The sequence below is a fragment of the Thalassophryne amazonica genome, chromosome 2, assembly GCF_902500255.1.
Source record: "Thalassophryne amazonica chromosome 2, fThaAma1.1, whole genome shotgun sequence".
NCBI classification, from domain to species: domain Eukaryota; kingdom Metazoa; phylum Chordata; class Actinopteri; order Batrachoidiformes; family Batrachoididae; genus Thalassophryne; species Thalassophryne amazonica.
The window spans coordinates 30,595,518-30,617,043 of record NC_047104.1 but is presented as its reverse complement, the minus strand read 5'-3'; the positions used below and the strand labels follow the sequence as shown (position 1 = coordinate 30,617,043).

The 21,526-nt window shown below is 41.1% G+C and overlaps 1 protein-coding gene across 2 annotated transcripts in view; it reads right to left on the bottom strand.

The window, feature by feature from the left end:
• apip (APAF1 interacting protein) overlaps positions 1-21,526 on the bottom strand; it is a 53,482-nt gene that overhangs the window by 14,256 nt on the left and 17,700 nt on the right. Inside the window, exons 2-5 of one of the 2 annotated variants that reach the window (XM_034184666.1) lie at positions 13,324-13,392; positions 12,710-12,810; positions 9,441-9,489; positions 6,262-6,379 (exon numbers count right to left, since the gene is read on the bottom strand). In XM_034184666.1, the coding sequence (XP_034040557.1) occupies positions 6,262-6,379; positions 9,441-9,489; positions 12,710-12,810; positions 13,324-13,389 (334 nt within the window). In that variant the 5' untranslated portion in view covers positions 13,390-13,392. Of the gene's footprint in view, positions 1-6,261; positions 6,380-9,440; positions 9,490-12,709; positions 12,813-13,318; positions 13,393-21,526 lie in introns of both variants that reach the window. The other variant, XM_034184673.1, reaches the window with a different exon arrangement.

The following is a 21,526-nucleotide window of genomic DNA, read 5'->3' as shown; positions in this document are numbered from 1 at the left end:
ACTGGGTAAAGTAAGTATTGAACACGTCACAATTTTTCTCAGTAAATATATTTCTAAAGCTGCCGGGTCACAGGAATATTGAACACACTCACTGAATTTTTTTTAATACTCCATATAAAAGCCTTTGTTGTAAGAACACCTTCAAGATGCCTCCTGTATGGAGAAACTAGTCACATGAATTGGTCAGGTGTGATTTTGGCCCATTCTTCCACACAAACAGTCTTCAAATGTTGAAGCTTCCATGCACCTCTTCTAGGAACTCTAATCTTTAGTTCTTTCTGTTGATTTTCTATTGGATTCAAATCAGGTGATTAGCTGGACAATTATAGCAGCTTTATTTTCATTCTCTGAAACCAGTTGAGACTTTTCTTGGCTGTGTGTTTGGCATTTTCCACAAACAAGGTGTGGAAGATGCAAGTCTCACCCTTTTAGACAGCATCACCAAACATCTGGACTCTGCACACCCACAAACTGGGATTTTATTCATGGACCTCTCCTCAGATTTTAATACCATAAATACAAACAACCTGCTGCAGGTTAGAGAGGCACTCTGACCTTCAGGTTCACCCCACACTGATTTTATGGATTAAGAGGTTTTATTTTTATTGGATAGAGCACAACTGGTGTCTTTAAATGGTTTTAAGTCCAGTAAGCCGGTTTTAAAAACAGGACTCCCACAAGGCTGTATTTTAGCTCCCATTCTCTTCTCTGTTTATACCAATGGGATCTCTTGCAGCAGTGAAGGAATGACTCTCTTTAAATATGCAGATGACATGGCTTTGGTAGTGCACTTGACTGACACTGATGCTCTGTGCCACTACCAGCTCACAATCAGCAACTTGGTCCAGACATTTTCTGAACACTTCCTGAAACTGAACATCTCTAAGACCAAGGGGCTGTGCTGTGGGGGGACAGACAAAACACTATCTCCACTATCCCAGCCACTCAGCATCCAGGGAATAGATGCTGAGTGGCGCAAGTTTGGTGGAGCAGGTTCAGTCGTTCAAGTACCTCAGAACAGAGATTTACCACCTGCCTGCCCTTCTCAACACACAGTAACACCGTTTATAAAAAACCACAACAGCATCTCTACCTGCTGAGGAAACTGAGGACTTTCCATGTCAGCAAGGACATTTTAACTCTGGTCTATAAATCCCTCAATGAATCACTCCTTACATTCAATATTTCATCCTCACTATCAAACACAGAACTAAACTAACTAACTTTAATCATGGCGGCGCATACACTGCGGCTTCTCTCTCTCCCGAGACTACAGGAGTTTTTCCTTGTTTTTGTTTGTCTTCGTCGTCATCTTCACTGGGTCGTGTCTCACACCATCTGAGGCATACATACAGCCGTGAGTTTCTACTCAGGAACTCGTCATTTATCTCCAATCTACACCCAGCGGTCACGGAAACGCTATGGAGCTATGGTCTGCTACGGAGGCCCAGACTACCACCGACCCCCACCCCTACACCTCGTCCAGAGTGGAGGCGCCACAAGCGGCGTGAGAGGAAACAGAAGAGGGGGAAGCGCGGAGGCATCCGAGCGAGGTTAGCAGCTAGCCCACATAAGCCTGCGATCCCCACCATCGTGCTGGCTAACGTTCGCTCCCTGGACAACAAACTGGACCACATACGGCTCCTGAGGAATACCCAGAGGAGTGTGAGAGACTGTTGTGTTTTTGTGTTCACGGAAACTTGGCTTAACAACAACGTAGCGGACCACGCCATTCAGCTCGAGCGGCTAACTTGCTACCGGGCGGACAGAGCCCTCATCGAAGGAGGTAAAACGCGAGGGGGGGGGCTCTGTGTTTACATCAATGACGCTTGGTGTCGGGACGCTGCGGTGGTTACTAAACTCTGCCTGCCGCTTGTGGAGCTTATGATCGTGAAGTGTCGGCCATTCTACCTACCGAGGGAATACAGTGCTGTAATGATAGCTGCGGTGTACATTCCCCCTAGCTCCAACAATAACACCAGGAAGGAGGCACTGAACGAACTGCACCACCACATTAGTGAGCAGCAGACAGCCCACCCAGATGCCTTCCTCATCTTGGCTGGGGATTTCAATCAGGCTAACCCCAAGACAGTGTTTCCCAAACTACAACAACACATAGACTTTCCAACTCAGGGCAACAACACTCTGGACCATGTTTACACCTTCCAGAGGAGCCTACAAAGCTTTCCCCCTTCCCCACCTTGGCGCCTCTGACCACATCACCATCATGCTGCTGCCTGCTTACAGACCACGGGTGAAAGTAGTTAAACCAGTTCGGAAGCAGGTCAGAGTGTGGCCAGAGGGAGCTGTAGAGGCACTCCAGGATTGCTTCAACACCACAGACTGGGCGGTGTTCAAGCAAGCTGCCTTACACAACTCCACCACCATCGCCCTCCAGGTGTACACAGACTCGGTTACAGCGTACATCTCCAAATGTGTGGACGATGTAACAGTCTTAAAGACCATCACCATCCAAGCCAACCAGAAGCCGTGGCTGACAGGTGAAGTCTACAGGCTTTTGAAGGCCCGGAATGCGGCCTTCAAAGTGAGAGATCAAGTTGGCCTGAGGACAGCTAGAGCCAACCTGTCACGCGGCATCAGGATGGCGAAGAAGGAGTACTTCAGGAGAATAGCCCACCGCTTCAGCGACAGCAGGGACGCACGCAGCATGTGGCAAGGACTGCAGTCTTTGACCGACTACAAGCCACCGCCACAGACCTGCGGCAACTCCACCTCCCTGCTGAATGACCTTAATAACTTCTTCACCCGTTTTGAGGCCCTTAACACCACACCGGCGCACAAGTCCCCCCCCCCCTCTGGGTGACCAGGTGATCACACTGACTGCAGACAGTGTGAGGAGAACATTCAGCAGGATCAATGCCCGGAAAGCATCTGGTCGTGACAACATTGCTGGCCGCGTACTGAGGGATTGCGCGGGGGAACTTGCAGATGTCTTTTCGGACATCTTTAACACCTCGTTGCGCCAGTCGGTCGTTCCCACGTGCCTCAAAGCCACCATCATCATCCCGGTGCCGAAGAAGTCCACACCATCCAGCTTCAACGACTACCGTCCTGTCGCACTCACCCCCATCATCATGAAGTGCTTCGAACGGTTAGTCATGAAACACATCAAGTCTGCACTCCCCCCCTCCCTAGACCCCTTCCAGTTTGCATACCGGTCCAACCGCTCAACAGAGGATGCCATCAGTGCTGTCCTCCATCCAGTCCTCACACACTTGGACAATAAAGACTCATATGTTAGGATGCTGTTCATTGATTTCAGTTCAGCATTCAACACCATCATCCCTCAGCAGCTGGTCATCAAACTCGACCAACTGGGTCTGAACACCTCACTGTGCAACTGGCTGCTGGACTTCCTGACCGGGAGACCTCAGGCAGTGCGGGTCGGCAGCAACACATCCCACACCATCACTCTGAACACAGGGGCCCCCCAGGGATGTGTGCTGAGCACCCTCCTCTTCACACTGCTGACCCACGACTGCACACCACTTCACAGCTCAAACCTCATCGTCAAGTTTGCGGATGACACAACCGTGGTGGGTCTCGTCAGGAACAATGACGAGACCCACTACAGGAGCGAGATCAGCCGGCTGACCATGTGGTGCGAGAACAACAATCTCCTTTTGAATGTGGAGAAGACGAAGGAGATTGTTGTGGACTTCAGGAGAGTGCACACCCAACACTCCCCTCTGACCATCGATGGTGCTGCTGTGGAGAGGGTGAGCAGCACCAAGTTCCTGGGTGTGCATGTGTCGGAGGATCTCTCCTGGACCACTAACACCGCATCACTGGCCAAGAGGGCTCATCAACGCCTCTACTTTCTCCGCAAACTTCGAAGAGTCGGAGCAACACCACACATCATGTGCATGTTCTACAGGGGTACGATCGAGAGTGTCCTGTCATGCTGCATCACGGTGTGGTACGGCGCCTGCACAGCGACTTGCCGTAGGTCCCTTCAACGCATCATGAGAGCAGCGGAGAAGATCACGGGCACCTCTCTCCCACCCCTCCAAGAACTGTACAACACCCGCCTCACCCGGAAAGCCACTAGGATCGTAAGTGACCCCACTCATCCATTACGTAGTCTCTTCAGCCTGCTGCCGTCGGGGAGGAGACTGCGCAGTCTCCAGGCCAAGACCAGCCGGCTGAGAGACAGCTTTTTCCACCAGGCTGTCAGGACACTCAACTCCCTCCCTGCTTTGCCCCCTTTCCCCCTGCTGCCCTCCACTCACACATAAACACAAACTGGACTGTTTCACTTTCCACTCCCGCCAATTCCCTAACCTAAGCTTCTGTGAAGATATTGCACTTTATACATACAATACTCTCTGCACAATGATCAACAACAGTATATATTCTTGCTCTGGTCATGGAATTTGCACATATCCATTACTGCTGAATGTTGTCCTGCCACTTTGCACTACAAGTATTTGTTTGTTTACAATTTACCTTTTGTATAATTTTGTTACAATTACAATTTTTTTTTTTTTTTTTTTTTTTTTTTTTTTTTTACAACTGTTAGATCTTTGTTATTATATTTCTTAAATACCTTCTTTTGTGAGGTCAGGGAGTCCAGAGATCAGGTATTTCAGTTCTCAATATGTCTGTGATGTATTGTAGAAATGACAATAAAGCTGACTTGACTTGACTAAACTTTTCTGCATTATCAGTCATGCTAGCAAAGTAATTGGTTCACCCGGAACCCATCTGTTTGAACTATACAATCGCTCAGAAATCAGGAAAGCCATCCTAGTCACTGAGGACCCCTCACACCCCCTTCACTAGCAATATGAAGTCCCTGGCCCGCAAAAATGCTTACACGAAACCTTTAATCCCCTCTGCTGTAGCAACACTCCATAAGACCAGATAGACACTTGTGTTGTCAATTGTACATTTATTTTTATTTTTTTACAGTGTACAGTGAATTTTTGTGTGAGTATTTAAAGTTTTGTGTTTTTATGATGCAGCTGAAGAAGAATTTCGGTGACCTTTTTGGAACAGACAGTAAAGTTTATTCTAGTCTAATCTATCAATGTCTTGTTAAAATTTCCACTGTTGTTTTATCTTCATCATCCTGGTAGCTGGCAGCAAATTTTCAGCAAGAATGTCTCCTTACATTTTTTTTTTTTTCATTCATCCTTCCTTCAATTATATGAAGTTTGCCAGTGCCGTGTGCTGAAAAACAGCCCCACAACATGATGTTCCCACCTCCAAACTTGTGTTTTGGGCTGATGGCCATTTTACCTCCAAACGTGGTGCGTATTATGGTATTCAAAGAGTTCAGTTTTGTTCTTATCTGACCAGATTATCTCAGTATTTCACAATGTTGTGCAGCAAACCTTAAACAAGCTTCAATATACTTTTTCTTCAGCAATGGCGGCTTGTGCAGTGAGCGTACATACAGGTCATGATAGTTGAGTACATTACCTATGGTTTTCTTTGAAACAATTGTACCTGCTAATTCCAGGTCTTTCTGAAGCTCTCCACAAGTGGTCATTGGCTCTTCAAAAACACTTCCAATATTTCTTTTCACTCAGAAATCTTGTGAGGAGCACCTGGTCATGGCCAGGTTATGATGAAATGATGTTCTTTCCACTTCTGGATTATAGATGTACAGTGCTCACTGGAACATTCAGAATATCAGAAATCCTTCTGTAGCCAATGACATCAGTATGTTTTGCAACAATTAGGCTGCGAAGATCTTGAGAGGGCTCTTTGCTTTTTATCCATCATGTTTCTTATGTGACACCTTGGTAATGAGCCACTTTTTTATAGGCCATCAGTTGGGATTGAACTAGCAGACATTAATTTGCACCAACAACGTGCATTACTGCTTTCTAATTACTGATAGATTTCAGCCAGTGTCTTGGGTTTCAAGGCCTTTTGGCACCGCCCTTTTTTCAGATGTTCAATATTTTTCCTGCGCCATTTCACATTATTACACAGAACTTAATTTCTGTGCTTATTCGTTTTGGTTTCTTTGCATCTCTGGAATACTTGGGTTGTTACTGACATCTGGTGAAGGTGTTGACGTCATGTCAATAGCACCTTCAGAAATATATTTCCTGAGAAAAATGGTGATGTGTTCAATACTTATTTTACCCACCGTAAAAGCTCAATACAATGCATTCATGAATGATTGACTGATTGTTTATAAAAATCCTGTTTTCACCACTAATGAACAAAACACATCTATGACTACGCCAAAAACTTTATTTTAGAGTGTGAAGGGACTCTCACCTCTCATTGTGTAAGCATTCATAAAAAGCGGGGTACACTGGCTCTTCTTCAGATTCTTCCAGGCAGGCGGGCAGCTGACATCTCTCTCCTCCACATCGCACACAAACATATCTTCAGGCTGATGAGCAAAAACACAAGAAAGGTGTGATGTACACTCGGCACATTAAACCTTCACTACACCTCATTATTTTGCTTTGTTTTTCTGAGTACTTCACACAATGCTGTAAATCAGTATTATATATATATACATACATCTATCTATCTCTCTATATATATATCTATCTCTATATATATATATATATATATATATATATATATATATATATATATACACACACACACATACATACATACACACACACTAGCTGGGGTACTCGGCACTGCCCGGGTTAACCTGTTTTAGACATAAGCCAAATGCCAATCATTTTAATCAAAACAATTGCCCAACATTTGTTTTTGTAATGCTGATGTTTTATAAATATAATAGGTAATGGGCTAAAGTTTGTCCAGCAGAACTATAAGAGGTGGACTCCCCAAACTAAGTGGAAACACATTTGAAGTCCTTCATGCAGACTTTGTTTGCAATCAAATTTATAACAAAATTACACACAAAAGGTAGGTAACAGTAAATGTAAATATCAATTAATCAAAACTGAGGTAGTGGTGTATTTCACTGTTTTTACATTGCAATTTTACAAACATAAAATGAATGTATTCAGACAGGAAGGCAAACTGGGTTGTACAGGACAGTCAGGTGCTTAACAGTTGAGAACATAAAGTAGCTGAAGAAAGGGATTAAATAAACAGAGATGGCCAACAGATATACAGGGCTGGAAATTTGAATCTGCTTGGTCATACCCACAGCCTCAGCCTAAGCATGTTGTTGTTTTGCTGAGTGTGCTGTAGAAAAGATTTAAATAAACAGAGATGGTCAACACATATACAGGGGTGGAAATTTGAATCTCCCTGGTCATACCCACAGCCAGTTATTTTCAGTTCAGCTTTTTAAAAAAATGGTACCAGTTTGTTCCCCATACCACGAGGATTCAGAATATATATAATTTTTAGGGCTACATATTATAGTTTGGGAGTTTATCCCGGACAGACAGAAAGACAGACAGAAGTGGCAACATGAAAAGCACATGGTACAACACCGTGTGGTCTTACATAAAGGATTCAGAATATATAGTTTTTAGGGCTACCCATTATAGTTTGGGATTTTATTACACATGGTACAACACTGTATGGTCTTACATAAATGGCTATTTTGGGGGTAATTCTAAGTTCAACTTTTTAAAACATGGTACCAGTTTGTTCCCCATGTCATGAGGATTCTGAATATATATAGTTTTTAGGGCTACCTATTACAGTATCGGAGTTTATCCAGGGCAGACAGAAAGACAGGCAGAAGTGGCAACATGAAAAGCACATGGTACAACACTGTATGGTCTGACATAAATGGCTATTTTGGGGGTAATTTTCATTCAACTTTTTAGAAAATGGCACCAGTTTGTTCTCCATGTCATGAGGATTCAGAATATATATAGTTGTTAGGGCTACCTATTATAGTTTGGGAGTTTATTGCACACGGTACAACACTATGGTATTACATAAATGGCTATTTTGGGGGTAATTTTCAGTTCAACTTTTTTTTAAAAAACTGGTACCAGTTTGTTCCCCATGTCATGATTCAGAATATATATAGTTTTTAGGGCTACATATTATAGTTTGGGAGTTTAGCCCCGGACAGACATAGCCCTTTATGTATATAGATGCATACACACATACACACACTCACAGTTGTGTGCAAAGGTTTGAGAACCCCTGATAATTTTCATGATTTTCATTTATAAATCATTGGTTGTCTGGATCAGAAATTTCAGTTAAATATATCATACAGTAGACACACTGATATTTGAGAAGTGAAATGAAGTTTCTAGTATTTACAGAAAGTGTGCAATAATTATTTAAACAAAATTAGGCAGGTGCATACATTTGGGCACCCTTGTCATTTTATTGATTTGAATACATTTAGCACTAATAACTGGAACACAAAATTGGTTTGGTAAGCTCACTGACCCTTGACCTCCTTACACAGGTGAATCGATCATGAGAAAGGGTATTTAAGGTGGCCATTTGCAAATGTTTCCCCTTTTCGCATCTCTTCTAATGAGTGGCAACATCGGAGCCTTTAAACACCTCTCAAATGACCTGAAAACAAAGATTGTTCAACATCATGTTTTAGGGGAAGGATTAAAAAAGCTATCTCAGATATTTCAGCTGTCAGTTTCCACTGTGAAGAACATAGTGAGGAAATGGAAGGCCGCAGGCACAGTACTAGTTAAGGACCTAAGTGGCAGGCCAAGAAAAATCTCAGATAAGTTCAAGCGAAGGATATGAGAACAGTCATAGTCAACCCACAGACCTGCTCCAAAAACCTACAACATGATCTTGCTGAAGATAGTGTCTCTGTGCTGTGTGGCTGTGTGGCCAGTGCAGGTACTGGGAATCTTGTTAAAGCTGAGGGTCACATGGATTTCAGTTAACATCAGCAGATTCTTGAGAACAATGTTCATGAATCAGTGACAAAGTTGAAGTTGCACCGGGGCTGGAGATTTCAACAAGACAACGACCCTAAACACTGCTCAAAATCTACTAAGGCATTCATGCAGAGGAACAAGTACAACATTCTGGAATGGCCATCTCAGTCCACAGACCTGAATATTATTGAAAATCTGTGGTGTGATTTTAAGCGGGCTGTCCATGCTCGGACACTAACAAACCTGAGATGTTTTGTGAAGAAGAATGGTCCAAAATACCTTCAACCAGAATCCAGACTCTCATTGGAAGCCATAGGAAGCGTTTAGAGGCTGTTATATCTGCAAAAGGAGGATCTACTAGATACTGATGTATTTTTTCTGTTGGGGTGCCCAAATTTATGCACCTGCCTAATTTTGTTTAAGGAATTATTGGTCACTTTCTGTAAATCCTATAAACTTCATTTCACTTCTCAAATATCACTGTGTTTGTCTGCTATATGATATATTTAACTGAAATTGCTGATTCAAACAACCAATGATTTGTAAAGGAAAATCATGGAAATCATCAGGGGTGCCCAAACTTTTACGTGTGTATATATCTATATATGTATGTTTGGAAGTAATGTTTAACCAGCTGACCTGTATTCTCTCTTTCTGGACTCCTGATGGTGCAATGTAGATGTGGTTTCTGTAAGCACACAACACATGTATTAACGCCGCCTACACATATGACATGACAGTAATCCTTGAAATGAGTCTGCCAGCAAACTGTTATGACATAACATTAATGTTTAAGGCATTCCAGGGCAGATTAACATCTAAACTGGTTTTATGTTATTTTCTCTTCAAAGAAAATGGCACAGTGTGTAAAGAGACAAAAGACTAAGTCGAGGGTTAATTCATCTTTCATCAAGGCATGAAACCAAATGCACATGTTCGAAATTATTTCTATATTTGCAGCAGAATTCCTTTAAATATTTATTCATTTGTTTTCCTTTTTTTAAAAAAAAAAAAAAAATCTTGTATTTGTTTGTCTGCACTTTTCTATACTTTTTAATTTTTTTGTGAAAGCGGAGAGCTGTATTCACAAAAATAAAGTTTGATTGACATGTCAGAACAGTTAAAAAAAACACAATCTCCCAATGATACACTGAATTTTAACTTGCTGAAGAATAAAAACAGCCATAATTCCTAAATGGTGAATGAATAATGTTTGTTAAACTCCTTGAATTAAAGCTGAAAGTCGACACTGGAAGCACATCGTGATTGCTTAATCTCACTTTTACTGTGGTGATATACAAATGCAAAATAAGAAAAACTGTGTTAATGTCAAAACACAAACAGATCTGACTGTAATTGTCTTGCAGCTACACAGGAGCACCAAAAATAATGTTCTTCACCAATAATAATGTTCTCCACCATTTCAATCAGTCATGAGCTTTGTACAAAATACAAAGCTCATCAAACCAGTCATCAATGTTTTACAGCTTTAAAAGGTGAAGGATGTAATCAGCATAGATTTTGTTGAGAACATGTTGTTTTTCACTGTAGTACTGAAAGACCTACGTGCGCCTGTGGCTATGAAGGAACTAAAGTTCTACTATAATAGAATAATGAGCTCATTATGCAGTCTATGTCATTTCATGTTGCATGGCACAGGTTAAAAGTGCATGATGAGTTCCCCCACCCCTCCATTCAGCAATAGCCATAAAAAGATTGAACAACACACACACACACACACACACACACACACACACACACACACACACACACACACACACACACACACACACACACACACACACACACACACACACACGACTGAATCCACTCCACAAAACGTCCAGTGTGCAGCAGTTTATGAATGCACAAAAATGTTGTGCAAGAGAAAAACCATCATCCAGATGAAGAACACAAAGCTTCGTAAAATGTTTCCACTTAAGGGCAAAATGTGTTTGACCAAAGCAGAAACAATGATAACGATGCATTCTTTCCTGTGTTGACTAAATCAATTTCTGAAATGCAAGTCTAGTATTACCCTTGCCTGAATCAACACCTTATAGTAGTGAAGGGGTTTATGGGTTCCAGTGATCCTGGGAGCTGTCTTGTCTGGAGTATTAGCTCCTGGTAGGAGCTCCCTTGACTAATAGGTCCTGAGTGAAGAGACATACAAAGGGCAATTCCAAGAAAGACACTTCATAATTGACAAAAATTGCCTGGATTAGGGAAAATGAGGTCTCCTCCTGGAGCCAGGACTGGAGGGTGGAGTTAATCAGGTTCAGCACAAAGAAACAACATGGTGTCAGCTCCATGTGGGCTTACCACCCACAACAAGGGAATAAAGGGTCTGGTGTTCAATTCTACGAAAGGGGACAGTGGCATAAATCCACAGGAACTGACTCTCAGTTGCAAAAAACTGCAAAAATGGGATGAAATGGCTTACTCCACTTGTAGTCAGGGTTGGTTAGCACAAATACAGTATTTTGAAATACCCCCTTAAAAATATGGAGACTGTTATTATGTACAAGAAAATGCAAACCATTGACCAAATGATCTCGTCTAACACCCTTGTACATACCCCCTGAAGACGAAACCCCCAAAATCATGCATTTTTCACTCCAAAATGCTGCCTGGTAATGACAAAGAGCCTGTAAACCAATAAAGAAAGCTATTTTAGTAGCATTTACTTTTAATCACATACAAAAAGTATATTACAGGTACATTGTAGATATGGTGAAGATTGATTAATGTGATTTAATGATTTTCCAGTGAGGCTGGGATTTGAACCAAGGATCCTCTGGTCTCAAGCCCAACGCTTAACCACTAGACCATCACCTCCCCTAACAGCAGTCAAGAATCATGTTTCACACTACTGTATAGCGATGATGGCTAGTCAGTGCTGACGACACCCGAACGCAGACACAGCCCATGACACAAGTGCTTGTGGGGATGTATAGCTACTCCATACATCTATAAGCTAAGCTCCGTGGTGGTTATACCACACTTTCCCAGGCAGAAAAAATATGAACATCTCAAAACTGTCTTCTGTTGAAGAGTGCAACATGCTTTCACACGATTTATGTTTTAGAGGAGAATAAGAAGGAGGCTTCTGCTCAGAGAACTGCAGGTCCCTATCACTGCACATTCTACCTGCATGTTCACAGTCATCTACTTTTGGCACATAGATACATCTACATGAAATCTATGCTTTTGCTAGAGCGAGGCGTGGAGCCATGTTCCTCAAGAATCTGTGTGTCTCTCCCCAACTTCCCCAACCACGGCAGACTGAGCAAACACAATTTCTGTCCACTTCAGTCACTTTTCACCCAGCTCCAATGAACTCACAGCTCACTCCAAATCAGAAAACAACTTGCAGTGTATTTTAATTTTGGTCTTTCACTGTAGCCTGACATCAAACTAACGAAGCAGCCAAATCCGAATTCAAGTAGAATTGATTTCATTTCAAAACACACTCATGAAATAAAAACTAAATGTAAAATTACAGTAAAAAAATGCACATTACCCACCATCTGCAGAAATTACATCTGATTATTCATGTTTTGTTGACCACAATGTATCGCAAGGTCTCAATTTTGTATTAAAATACATTTTTACATGCTTGAACCTTTCGCAATTGCTCACAAGGTTAGTTAGTGCTAATTTTGCTGCAATTTACACCTCTTTTTAGGCCCTGATGTTTTTTTTTGACAAAAATCCTAAACAATCACGTGTCAAATATAGGCAATGAGAGATTTGCGTAATCCTGTGAACAGGCAAACATCACAGAAAACATTACCTCCTTGGTGGAGCTAAAAAAAAAACCTGATAAGTCAAATGAATCAGTATGAAGCTGAAGGAAAACCTAAAAATGAAAAAAATGTGTGAATTCTCAAAGTGTGCATACAAACCCTCTTCGCAGGCTGATCCCTCCACCCGTCCCTGTTACCCACCCCAGCTGATAGAAGAGTCTGCATAACTCAGGGATCAAAACGCGAGGGTGCTCCTTGTCCTGCAACAGCCAAAGATACAAATTAAAAGTGGCCATATTGCAGTGAAACACCTTGTAATTTAGATTAAATTTAAATATGGTGGAGGTTTCTCAAAGTTCCACAGTTCCATGTGCCAATGTCCTGTCCATAAACAAAATTTAGATCTGAAATGAATCATTCAGGATCTCTGTGACAGTAGTCGCAGGACTCAACATTCAAACTGAAGCTTGTCTGTGAGATCTGCTCACATTTCTGTCACACTTCAATACAGTCTTTTTAAAAAAGTCTTTAAATGAGCTTTAATCAACAAACAATAATCCAAAATTCTCACATATTATACTGGTTTTTGACAAACAACCAAAATCACCGTAGCCATTACGTAAAACTTTGGCTACCATCAATGCAACATGTATGTTTGGACTCAAAACATTAAAATGGATGGTATGGTTTTTAAAGGCTTCCCAAAAAACATGAAATAGTTTATTCTGGCATCTATCTTTAAAAGGATCAGGATTTAACCACTTAATACTTTCCTGCATGTCTGCAGACTCTTGGCCTGTATCTTCCCAGCCATTACTGGAACCGCACAAAGATGACATTTCCTGTAACAAACACACACACACACACACACACACACACAAAACAGTGGATGCATTTATTAACACTAAAACAAAATGGGAACATAACAGAATGCAGAAACTTTGACATTAATATTGCGCAAGGAACAAGAGCAGTTGGAGATCTCTGATGTCCTCCTATCTGGACCTAGATCACCTCCAAAATTAAGTGGACTCTTCCATGCCCTAATATGTATTTGTGGTGAGAACCGGTGAAGTAGTTTTGACATAATCCTTAGAGGTGTATAAAGGGAAATCCTGAGTCAGAATACAGATCCAGATCACCTCCAAAATTCAGTGGACTCTTCCATGCCCTAATATGTAAATGTGGTGCAAATTTGGTGAGAATCTCTGAAGTAGTTTTGAGGTAATCCCTAAAAACCTATAAAGAGAAACTTGATACAGAATCTGGATCCGGATCCTCATCCAGATCACCTCCAAAATTCAGTAACGTCTTCCATGCAAATTTTGTGAGAATCTGTGAAGTAGTTTTGACGTAATGTTTCAAAGCCTATGTAAAGTGAAACTTGATCAAGAATCTGGACCTGGATCCAGATCACCTCCAAAATTTAATGAAGTCTTCCATGGTCTAATATGTATCCGTGGTGCAAATTTGGTGAAAATCCATGCAGTAGTTTTGATGTAATCCTGCCACAAGTAATCCTTCAAAGCCAATATAAAGTAAAACGTGATCCAGAATGCGGCTCTGGATCACCTCCCAGATTTAATGGGAGTCTTCGTTGACCTAATATCGATCTGTGGTGAAATGTTTGTCAAAATCCGTGCAGTAGTTGTCACGTAATCTTGCTAACAGACAGACAGACAAATAAATAAATGGCGATGATTTTATTACGTCCTTGGCAGATGTAATGAATGCAAACAGATAAGCATGTCAATTTGTATACTTAATCATTTGTTTAGACTGGACTGTGTGTTAAAATGCAGTATCCTTTCTTGTAGAGAGTGAGCCCAAAATCCGAGTTATTCACCCGATTTTAAACAATCGGTCAAGACTAGCTTTTCTCCAATTTATTTTAAAAGACTAGCTTTTCTCCAACTTATTTTAATTCCACTCAAAACAGTTTCCATATGGATAACATTTGGTTTTGTGTATTTTAAATCCCACTGATTTATTAATAGATAACTGATTGTACCCCTTGTCTGTTTAGATCCCATTTTAAAAAGCTAAAACTAGAATATTATTATTGTGGATATGGTTTCCATTTCTTGCAGAACAGGAGACAAATTTCAAATAAAAGCCCAACTGATACAGGATTTTTAAAACAGATACCAGATCAAATATTTGGTTATTCTAAAAGCTGACATGCCCATATATTGAACAATATTTTTTTTTTAACCCAAAAGTACACTTTTAGGTAAATATTACAGAATAAAAAGGTAAGTTATCATGTTTGGGACCTTCTCAATGCATTCCTTTAAAAATGAAAGCATCAACAACACAGCCTGCGTTGAAATACCTCACACTGGCAGATTATATCGATTTGCCAATTTTTCAGTGGGGCTCTTTGTCCAGTCTCATTTTTGCAAGGATTTTTTTTTTTTTTACGTCTGCCAAGGATGGAATTAAAATCACTGCATGTATTGATTGATTTGTCTGTGTGTCCGTTAGCGGGATTATGTCAAAACTACTGCACAGATTTTGACAACAGATAGATATGAGGCCAAGGAAGACTTCATGAAATTTTGGAGGTGGACCAGATCCAGATTCTGGATCAAGATTTCACTTATAGGCTTTTAAGTATTACATTAAAACTACTTAATGGATTCTCACCAAATTTGCACTACACATTGACGTTAGGCCCTGCAAGCCTCCATTAAATTTTGGAGGTGATCTGGCTCCAGATCCAAATTCTGGATCAAGACTTCACTTTGTTGACTTTTAAGGATTACATCATACGACCCCAATTCCAATGAAGTTGGGACGTTGTGTAAAATGTAAACAAAAACAGAATACAATGATTTGCAAATCATCTTCAACCTATATTCAATTGAATACACCACAAAGACAAGATATTTAATGTTCAAACTGATAAACTTTATTGTTTTTGTGCAAATATTTGCTCATTTTGAAATGGATGCCTGCAACATGTTTCAAAAAACCTTGGACAGTGGTATGTTTACCACTGTGTTACATCACCTTTCCTTCTAACAACACTCAATAAGCGTTTGGGAACTGAGGACACTAATTGTGAGTGTCATGATTGGTATAAAAGGAGCATCTCCAAAAGGCTCAGCCATTCACAAGCAAAGATGGGGTGAGGATCACCACTTGTGTGAACACCTTCAGAGAATCTGGAGAACTTTCTACACGTAAGCGAAAACCAACATTGAATGCCCGTGACCTTCGATCCCTCAGGCGGCAGTGCATTAAAAACCGACATCACTGTGTAAAGGATCTTACTGCGTGGGCTCAGGAACACTTCAGAAAACCATTGTCAGTTAACGCACTTCGTCGCTACATCTACAAGTGCAAGTTAAAACTCCATCATGCAAAGTGAAAGTCATACATCAACAACATCCAGAAATGCCGCCGCCTTCTCTGGGCCTGAGCTCATTTGAAATGGACAGACGCAAAGTGGAACGTGTGCTGTGGTCTAATGAGTCCACATTTCAAATTGTTTTTGGAAATCATGGATGTCATGTCCTCTGGACAAAAGAGGAAAAAGACCATCCAGATTGTTTCCAGCACAAAGTTCAAAAGCCAGCATCTGTGATGGTATGGGGGTGTGTTAGTGCCCATGGCATGGGCAACTTACACATCTGTGATGGCACCATCAATGCTGAAAGGTACATCCAGGTTTTGGAGCAACACATGCTGCCATCCAAGCAATGTCTTTATCAGGGACGTCCCTGTTTATTACAGCAAGACAATGCCAAATCACATTCTGCACATTACAACAGCGTGGCTTCATAGTAAAAGAGTCCCAACTTCATTGGAATTGGGGTTGTAACTACTTCACAGATACGACATTACAATGTAAAACCAAGATCAGGAAGAAACAATTTTGTTTCAGATTGTGAATTAAATATTACAATGATCCATCTTCATCAGTTGGACCATTCTGGATCAGTATGCATTTATTACATTGTGTTGTGGAATCCAGATCCAGGTAAAGTCTGAGTCCCGATGTGAATCTCATAGCTTTTCTTCTGAGTCTTCGTCAACCCTTGGCGGACGTCAGAAATCTCAGATTGCTCTGGGTTTTTAATCATTCCAAATCTTTCTATAATTACAGTGTACATACTTAGGTACTAGCTGTTGGGGGTAGGGGTGGAAGCCAAGTGGTTAAGCATACTTGCTTTCAGTGTCAAAGGTTCCAGGTTCAGGGCCACACCTGCCCCATTCTCCATGTAATATGGAGTTGCACCAGGAAGGGCAGATGGCGTAAAACTTGTGTCAAATCAACATGGTTACCCCAAGGGGAAAATAAGGGAAAAGCCGAAGGGACTTACTTACTTAGAAACCTGACAAAGTTAATCCAATGAAATGGGTTGAAATAACCATTCTGGATATGTATAATTGGAAATAAAAATCTTTGTTCTTGTAACTATCATAGTGTTTTTAAATCATGTCTAAAGTTGATGCCAACTAATGTTCTTGACATGTTAAAGGGTTTTCTATTAACACCAAAGCATGACTCCTTCAATGTTCAAAAGCAGGATTCTCGCCAGTGCAATTGAGTGTAGGGGGCCCCTACACTGTTATTTGGATCCCCTATGCTGTGATTCAACCAGTGTAGGGCCCCTTTCTGTTTTGTTTTTTTTTAAGGACATGTCGCACATTATTTAACGCCTCAGTTAGCAACACAAAGTATTCATGATTGCATGTCTAGCCGTGCACAGGCAGTAATAATTAGTGGTCACTGATGTATTTTATTGCTAATTATCCTTCTTTCTCAACGATTCAGCAGGTGCATTTCCGCTGAGGTTGAACAAGTCTCACAGTCACAGTGCTTGTGAAGCGTTGTGTGTTGCCAAAAAAAGAATGATAATTAAAAAAAGTCATAACCACAAGATTAATAAGCAAAAATCAGAAGAACGAGCGCCGGACATCAACCTGCTGGGAGGAGCTTTTTTTCAGTGACTGTTCCTCAGTGAGGCTGGACGGACCTGAAGGGGCTCAACCTATTAGAGAGCCACAACAGTCGGTCATAGAGAGAGCCAGCAGCTGGTGTTATTGAGCAGACACACTATACACACACACACACACACACACACAAAACAGAGTTCCTGCAAATTTGTCTGAGATGAGTAGCTAATCTAAAAATAAAACATGATGTTAGCTGTTAAAACTTCAGTGGTGCACTAACACTAGCCTTTAGCTGCAGAATATTGAATCAACTGCTGTCGAGCTCAGTGAACATTTTATATTTGTAAATTGTTCAATCTATTTTTATTTTTACCAAATAAAGCTACAGAGCTTTTAAATGGCTACTGCTCTGACTAGAAGAAAAGTCTGAACTCAACAGAGGATCCTCAGTTAAAACCCTAGCCAGACTTGAAAATCACTAAGGGCCCTTGGGCAAGGTCCTTAATCGCCTAGTTGCCCCCTGGTGTCTAGTGAGCACCTTGCATAGCAGCACTCTGGCATCAGTGTGTGAATGTGAGGCATAATTGTAAAGAACTTTGAGCTTCTGATGCAGATAGAAAAGCACTATATAAATGCAGTCCATTCAACTTTAAATTACTCATTTTTTTTATTTTAATTTTACTATTTACAGTAATCAGACAAAGAAAAATCACACAGCACTGTTTCGTGTTTATATTTTAAAAAACCTATTTCTTCACTTGTCCCACATCAGGAACATTTCAACATTTGCTGTGCAGAAACCTTTTAATAGGGCCCCTTCACACAGAGTGTGAATTTGGTCGAGTTGTGCATCAAGTGTGCTTGAAGCGGGAATCGTATGCAAAACGTGTAAAATCATAGCTGCTTCCAGCGCCTTGTACACCTGTTGCTACAAATATTTGCGTACACCAGCAGCTGAAAGACAAGAGTGTGCGCTGTGCGAGCCCATCAAACCCTCTCGCGGCAGGTGTCGGCCAAATTCCAGGTGACATGCATGAACATCTAACACCGCTCCTTTGCCACTTGGAAAATGAGTGGCCATTCGCACTATTAACACAACAACAGTCAGCAGACAATCACTATCGAGCTGGATGTGAAATGTGTCCAAGTGCCCAATGAGTGTGGCTTTGCTGAACTGACAGGGGGTGTGTCCGCCGACCAAAGCGGCTATGGAGATCTGTGGATCTGGACGTCACGGCCGGTGACCAAGTACTGTGTTTGGACGCACATGAACTAACAACTGTCCACTGTGACATGCGTGTGTCTGCTTGCTGTCCTCATGTGGACATAAATAAAAACATATATCGCTGTGGCGATGGCCTGCAGCGAGCAAGCACGGCACGGACAATGACAGGCTGCCCCCAGGTTGAAACGGACCATCAGATCATAACACACAGCAGGCGATCTGGCTGTCATGTTACCCACATGAGCTCTGTTCCACATGATGCAGTGTCAGTCCTGCAGCGCGCCGTCCACAAGTCACGCGTGTTGGGCAGAACATGCATGTGGGGCCATCTGGACACTCCGGACCAGTAGATGTGGACATGATGAGAGCACACTGCTTCTCATTCATGTCATTTCATGACTGTAAGTCTGTGACCATGGGTCATCTACAGAGGAACAGACGGATCATATTTGTATAGTCCGCTTGATAAGAGGGATTCAATAAAATGCAGTGTTTTATATGGTGTGGGGTTTTATTTTTAAATACATCCATGTCCTTCCTGATATCAGGCAGTTTCCCGCAACTTTGACAGGACAGTGATGGTAACTCAGTGGTAAAGTTTCTGACTGGCAATCAGAGCTTTTGGAAAGTGCGGGTTCGATTCCCATAGGTAGCATGTAATTTTTCTTTTTTATTTTCACAGCAGCTGCGCAATGTGTAACCACATCGTGCAGCTGCTGTGAAAAGCTGCCGTGTTCCCGCATGCACGAACCATCGCAGTGGCATCGTGCACGCCTGTGCGATGTTTGCGTGGTTCACTCATACGAGCTGTTCCGACAAGAGTCGTCCTGAGTTGTACATATTCGCACTATGTGTGAAGAGGCCCATACAGATGCACTTCAAAAACTTCCAGTGATGAAGCTGAACTCCAAAAGCTGAAGTACAGAAGAAAGAAGAGAACATCTCTGTTCTGTAAAATGTGAGGAAAGTGCCTCCAAAAACTCCACCAAGAGGTCAATGATGCGGAGGAGACCTTCATCTGGTTAAATTTCCTGAGAGTCCAGCTCACCTGTCCTCTCTGAAAACTCACACCTGCTGCTACACTTCTAAATAAAACAAAGTCTCTTTAAAGAGCAACTAGTTTATTATTTGAAAAAGCTGTTACTTTCTATATTTTAACATTAAATCAATGAATCATTAAACATGTCCATTAAGTCAAAGTTCAGTTAAAAATACATTTGCACAGGTAGAAGAAACCCCGCCCTTATTCTGCATAATTTCAAAGCATTCACAATCACTAGAATACTCTAATTCCTATTTTAGTAATTACTCTGTCCCGAGTACAACAATAAAAGCAAATGAGGACATAAATGTTGAAATGATATCATGAGATTAATGTCACATTGAGGAATCCTAATTAACAGACACACTGCAGTCATTGTTACATCATCTCTTGTTGTATTTATAATACATATTTATATTTATTTACGGTGTCTTTTTGCCTGGTTGAAATGCAGTTACGAATGAATGAATTAATCTACCAGACTTAAAAATGTATACATTACTTTTCATGTTATTTTATTTGTCTAAAAATAAATGCCCAAGGTTTCTTATAATGTTAATCAAAAAAATCATCTCATCTGAAATAACATATGTTATGATTTTAATTTACAGATGAACATCAAAGATTTCTAAAGAATCTTTTTTTTTTAGTTAAATCTATTTTAATTACAAGTATTCAAAAGTAAGGAATATTGTTAACTTCAAAATGTTCAGTAATCAGAAATTAATCCTGAAGTAAGTAAAACACATTTGTAAGGATTTTTTTAGAAAACTGCTGTGTATAAATTAGCAGTTCTGATGTTCCTCTGACACACATTTCTGCACTCTTCAGTGTTGTGGCCTGATGCCTCGTTTCCTTTGGCTTTAATGTAAAGCCACCTTGACATTTGCACAAATTTGGGATCCACACTGCTGCACAATTTGTTGTGACAATGTGTGTCATTAGATGGTATGCTTGAAAAGCCACCTTGACACTTGCACAAATTTTGATCCCCACACTGGCATGCAATCTTGCGTGCCAATGAGTAAGCTCATCATAAACTGTTGTACACGCTATGTAAACTGTGCAAGGCCCTGCACGCAATGACATGCATCAACTAGGGATGGGTATCGGGAACCGGCTCTTTTCGGGTATTGTTAAGAAATGTTTTGATCCACCAACATTGATAGCCTTTTTACTTAATGATTCCCTTATCAGTCCTTCACAGCAGCCATTGTTTTGAGGGTATTTGTCGGGAAAATGATCATTTCTCTACATTGATTACAGACCCTGCAGCAGGTCTGTAATCAACTGTTTCTGCAGCGCACCTTTGCTCTGAACCTTGAACCAATGAAGCAGTGCTTTGATCTGCCGCTTTGATGGTTCATTGTCAAGTCCGCTCAGAATGTATAATTTCAAAGCAAATTGGCGTTTAAATCAAATGACATCTCTTTCCAAACGTAATACAAACAAACTGCAATTGATCAAAATGTTTTTTTTTCCTCCCAAAATGAGATGTCCTGTGCTGATGTGCTGCAGCCCAAGACTGTATGGCTGCAGACTTGCAGACTCCAGCAGCCAGCTGAGCTGAGCTCAGATGTATGGAGAGACAATCATGCCATTAATGTCTGAAAGAAAATGCTTTTGACAAAAACTACAGATTTTATTTATTTCTATTTATGTCCAGAGATCAAGGATCCACCATGTAGAGCAGTGATCCTCACTATTTTTTTTTCACAAGAGCCACACTGGCAGAGCAAAATCAAAGGGAGAGATTGAGTGTTCGGTTGAAAATGTTAACTCATAGGTGTATGTCATGCTC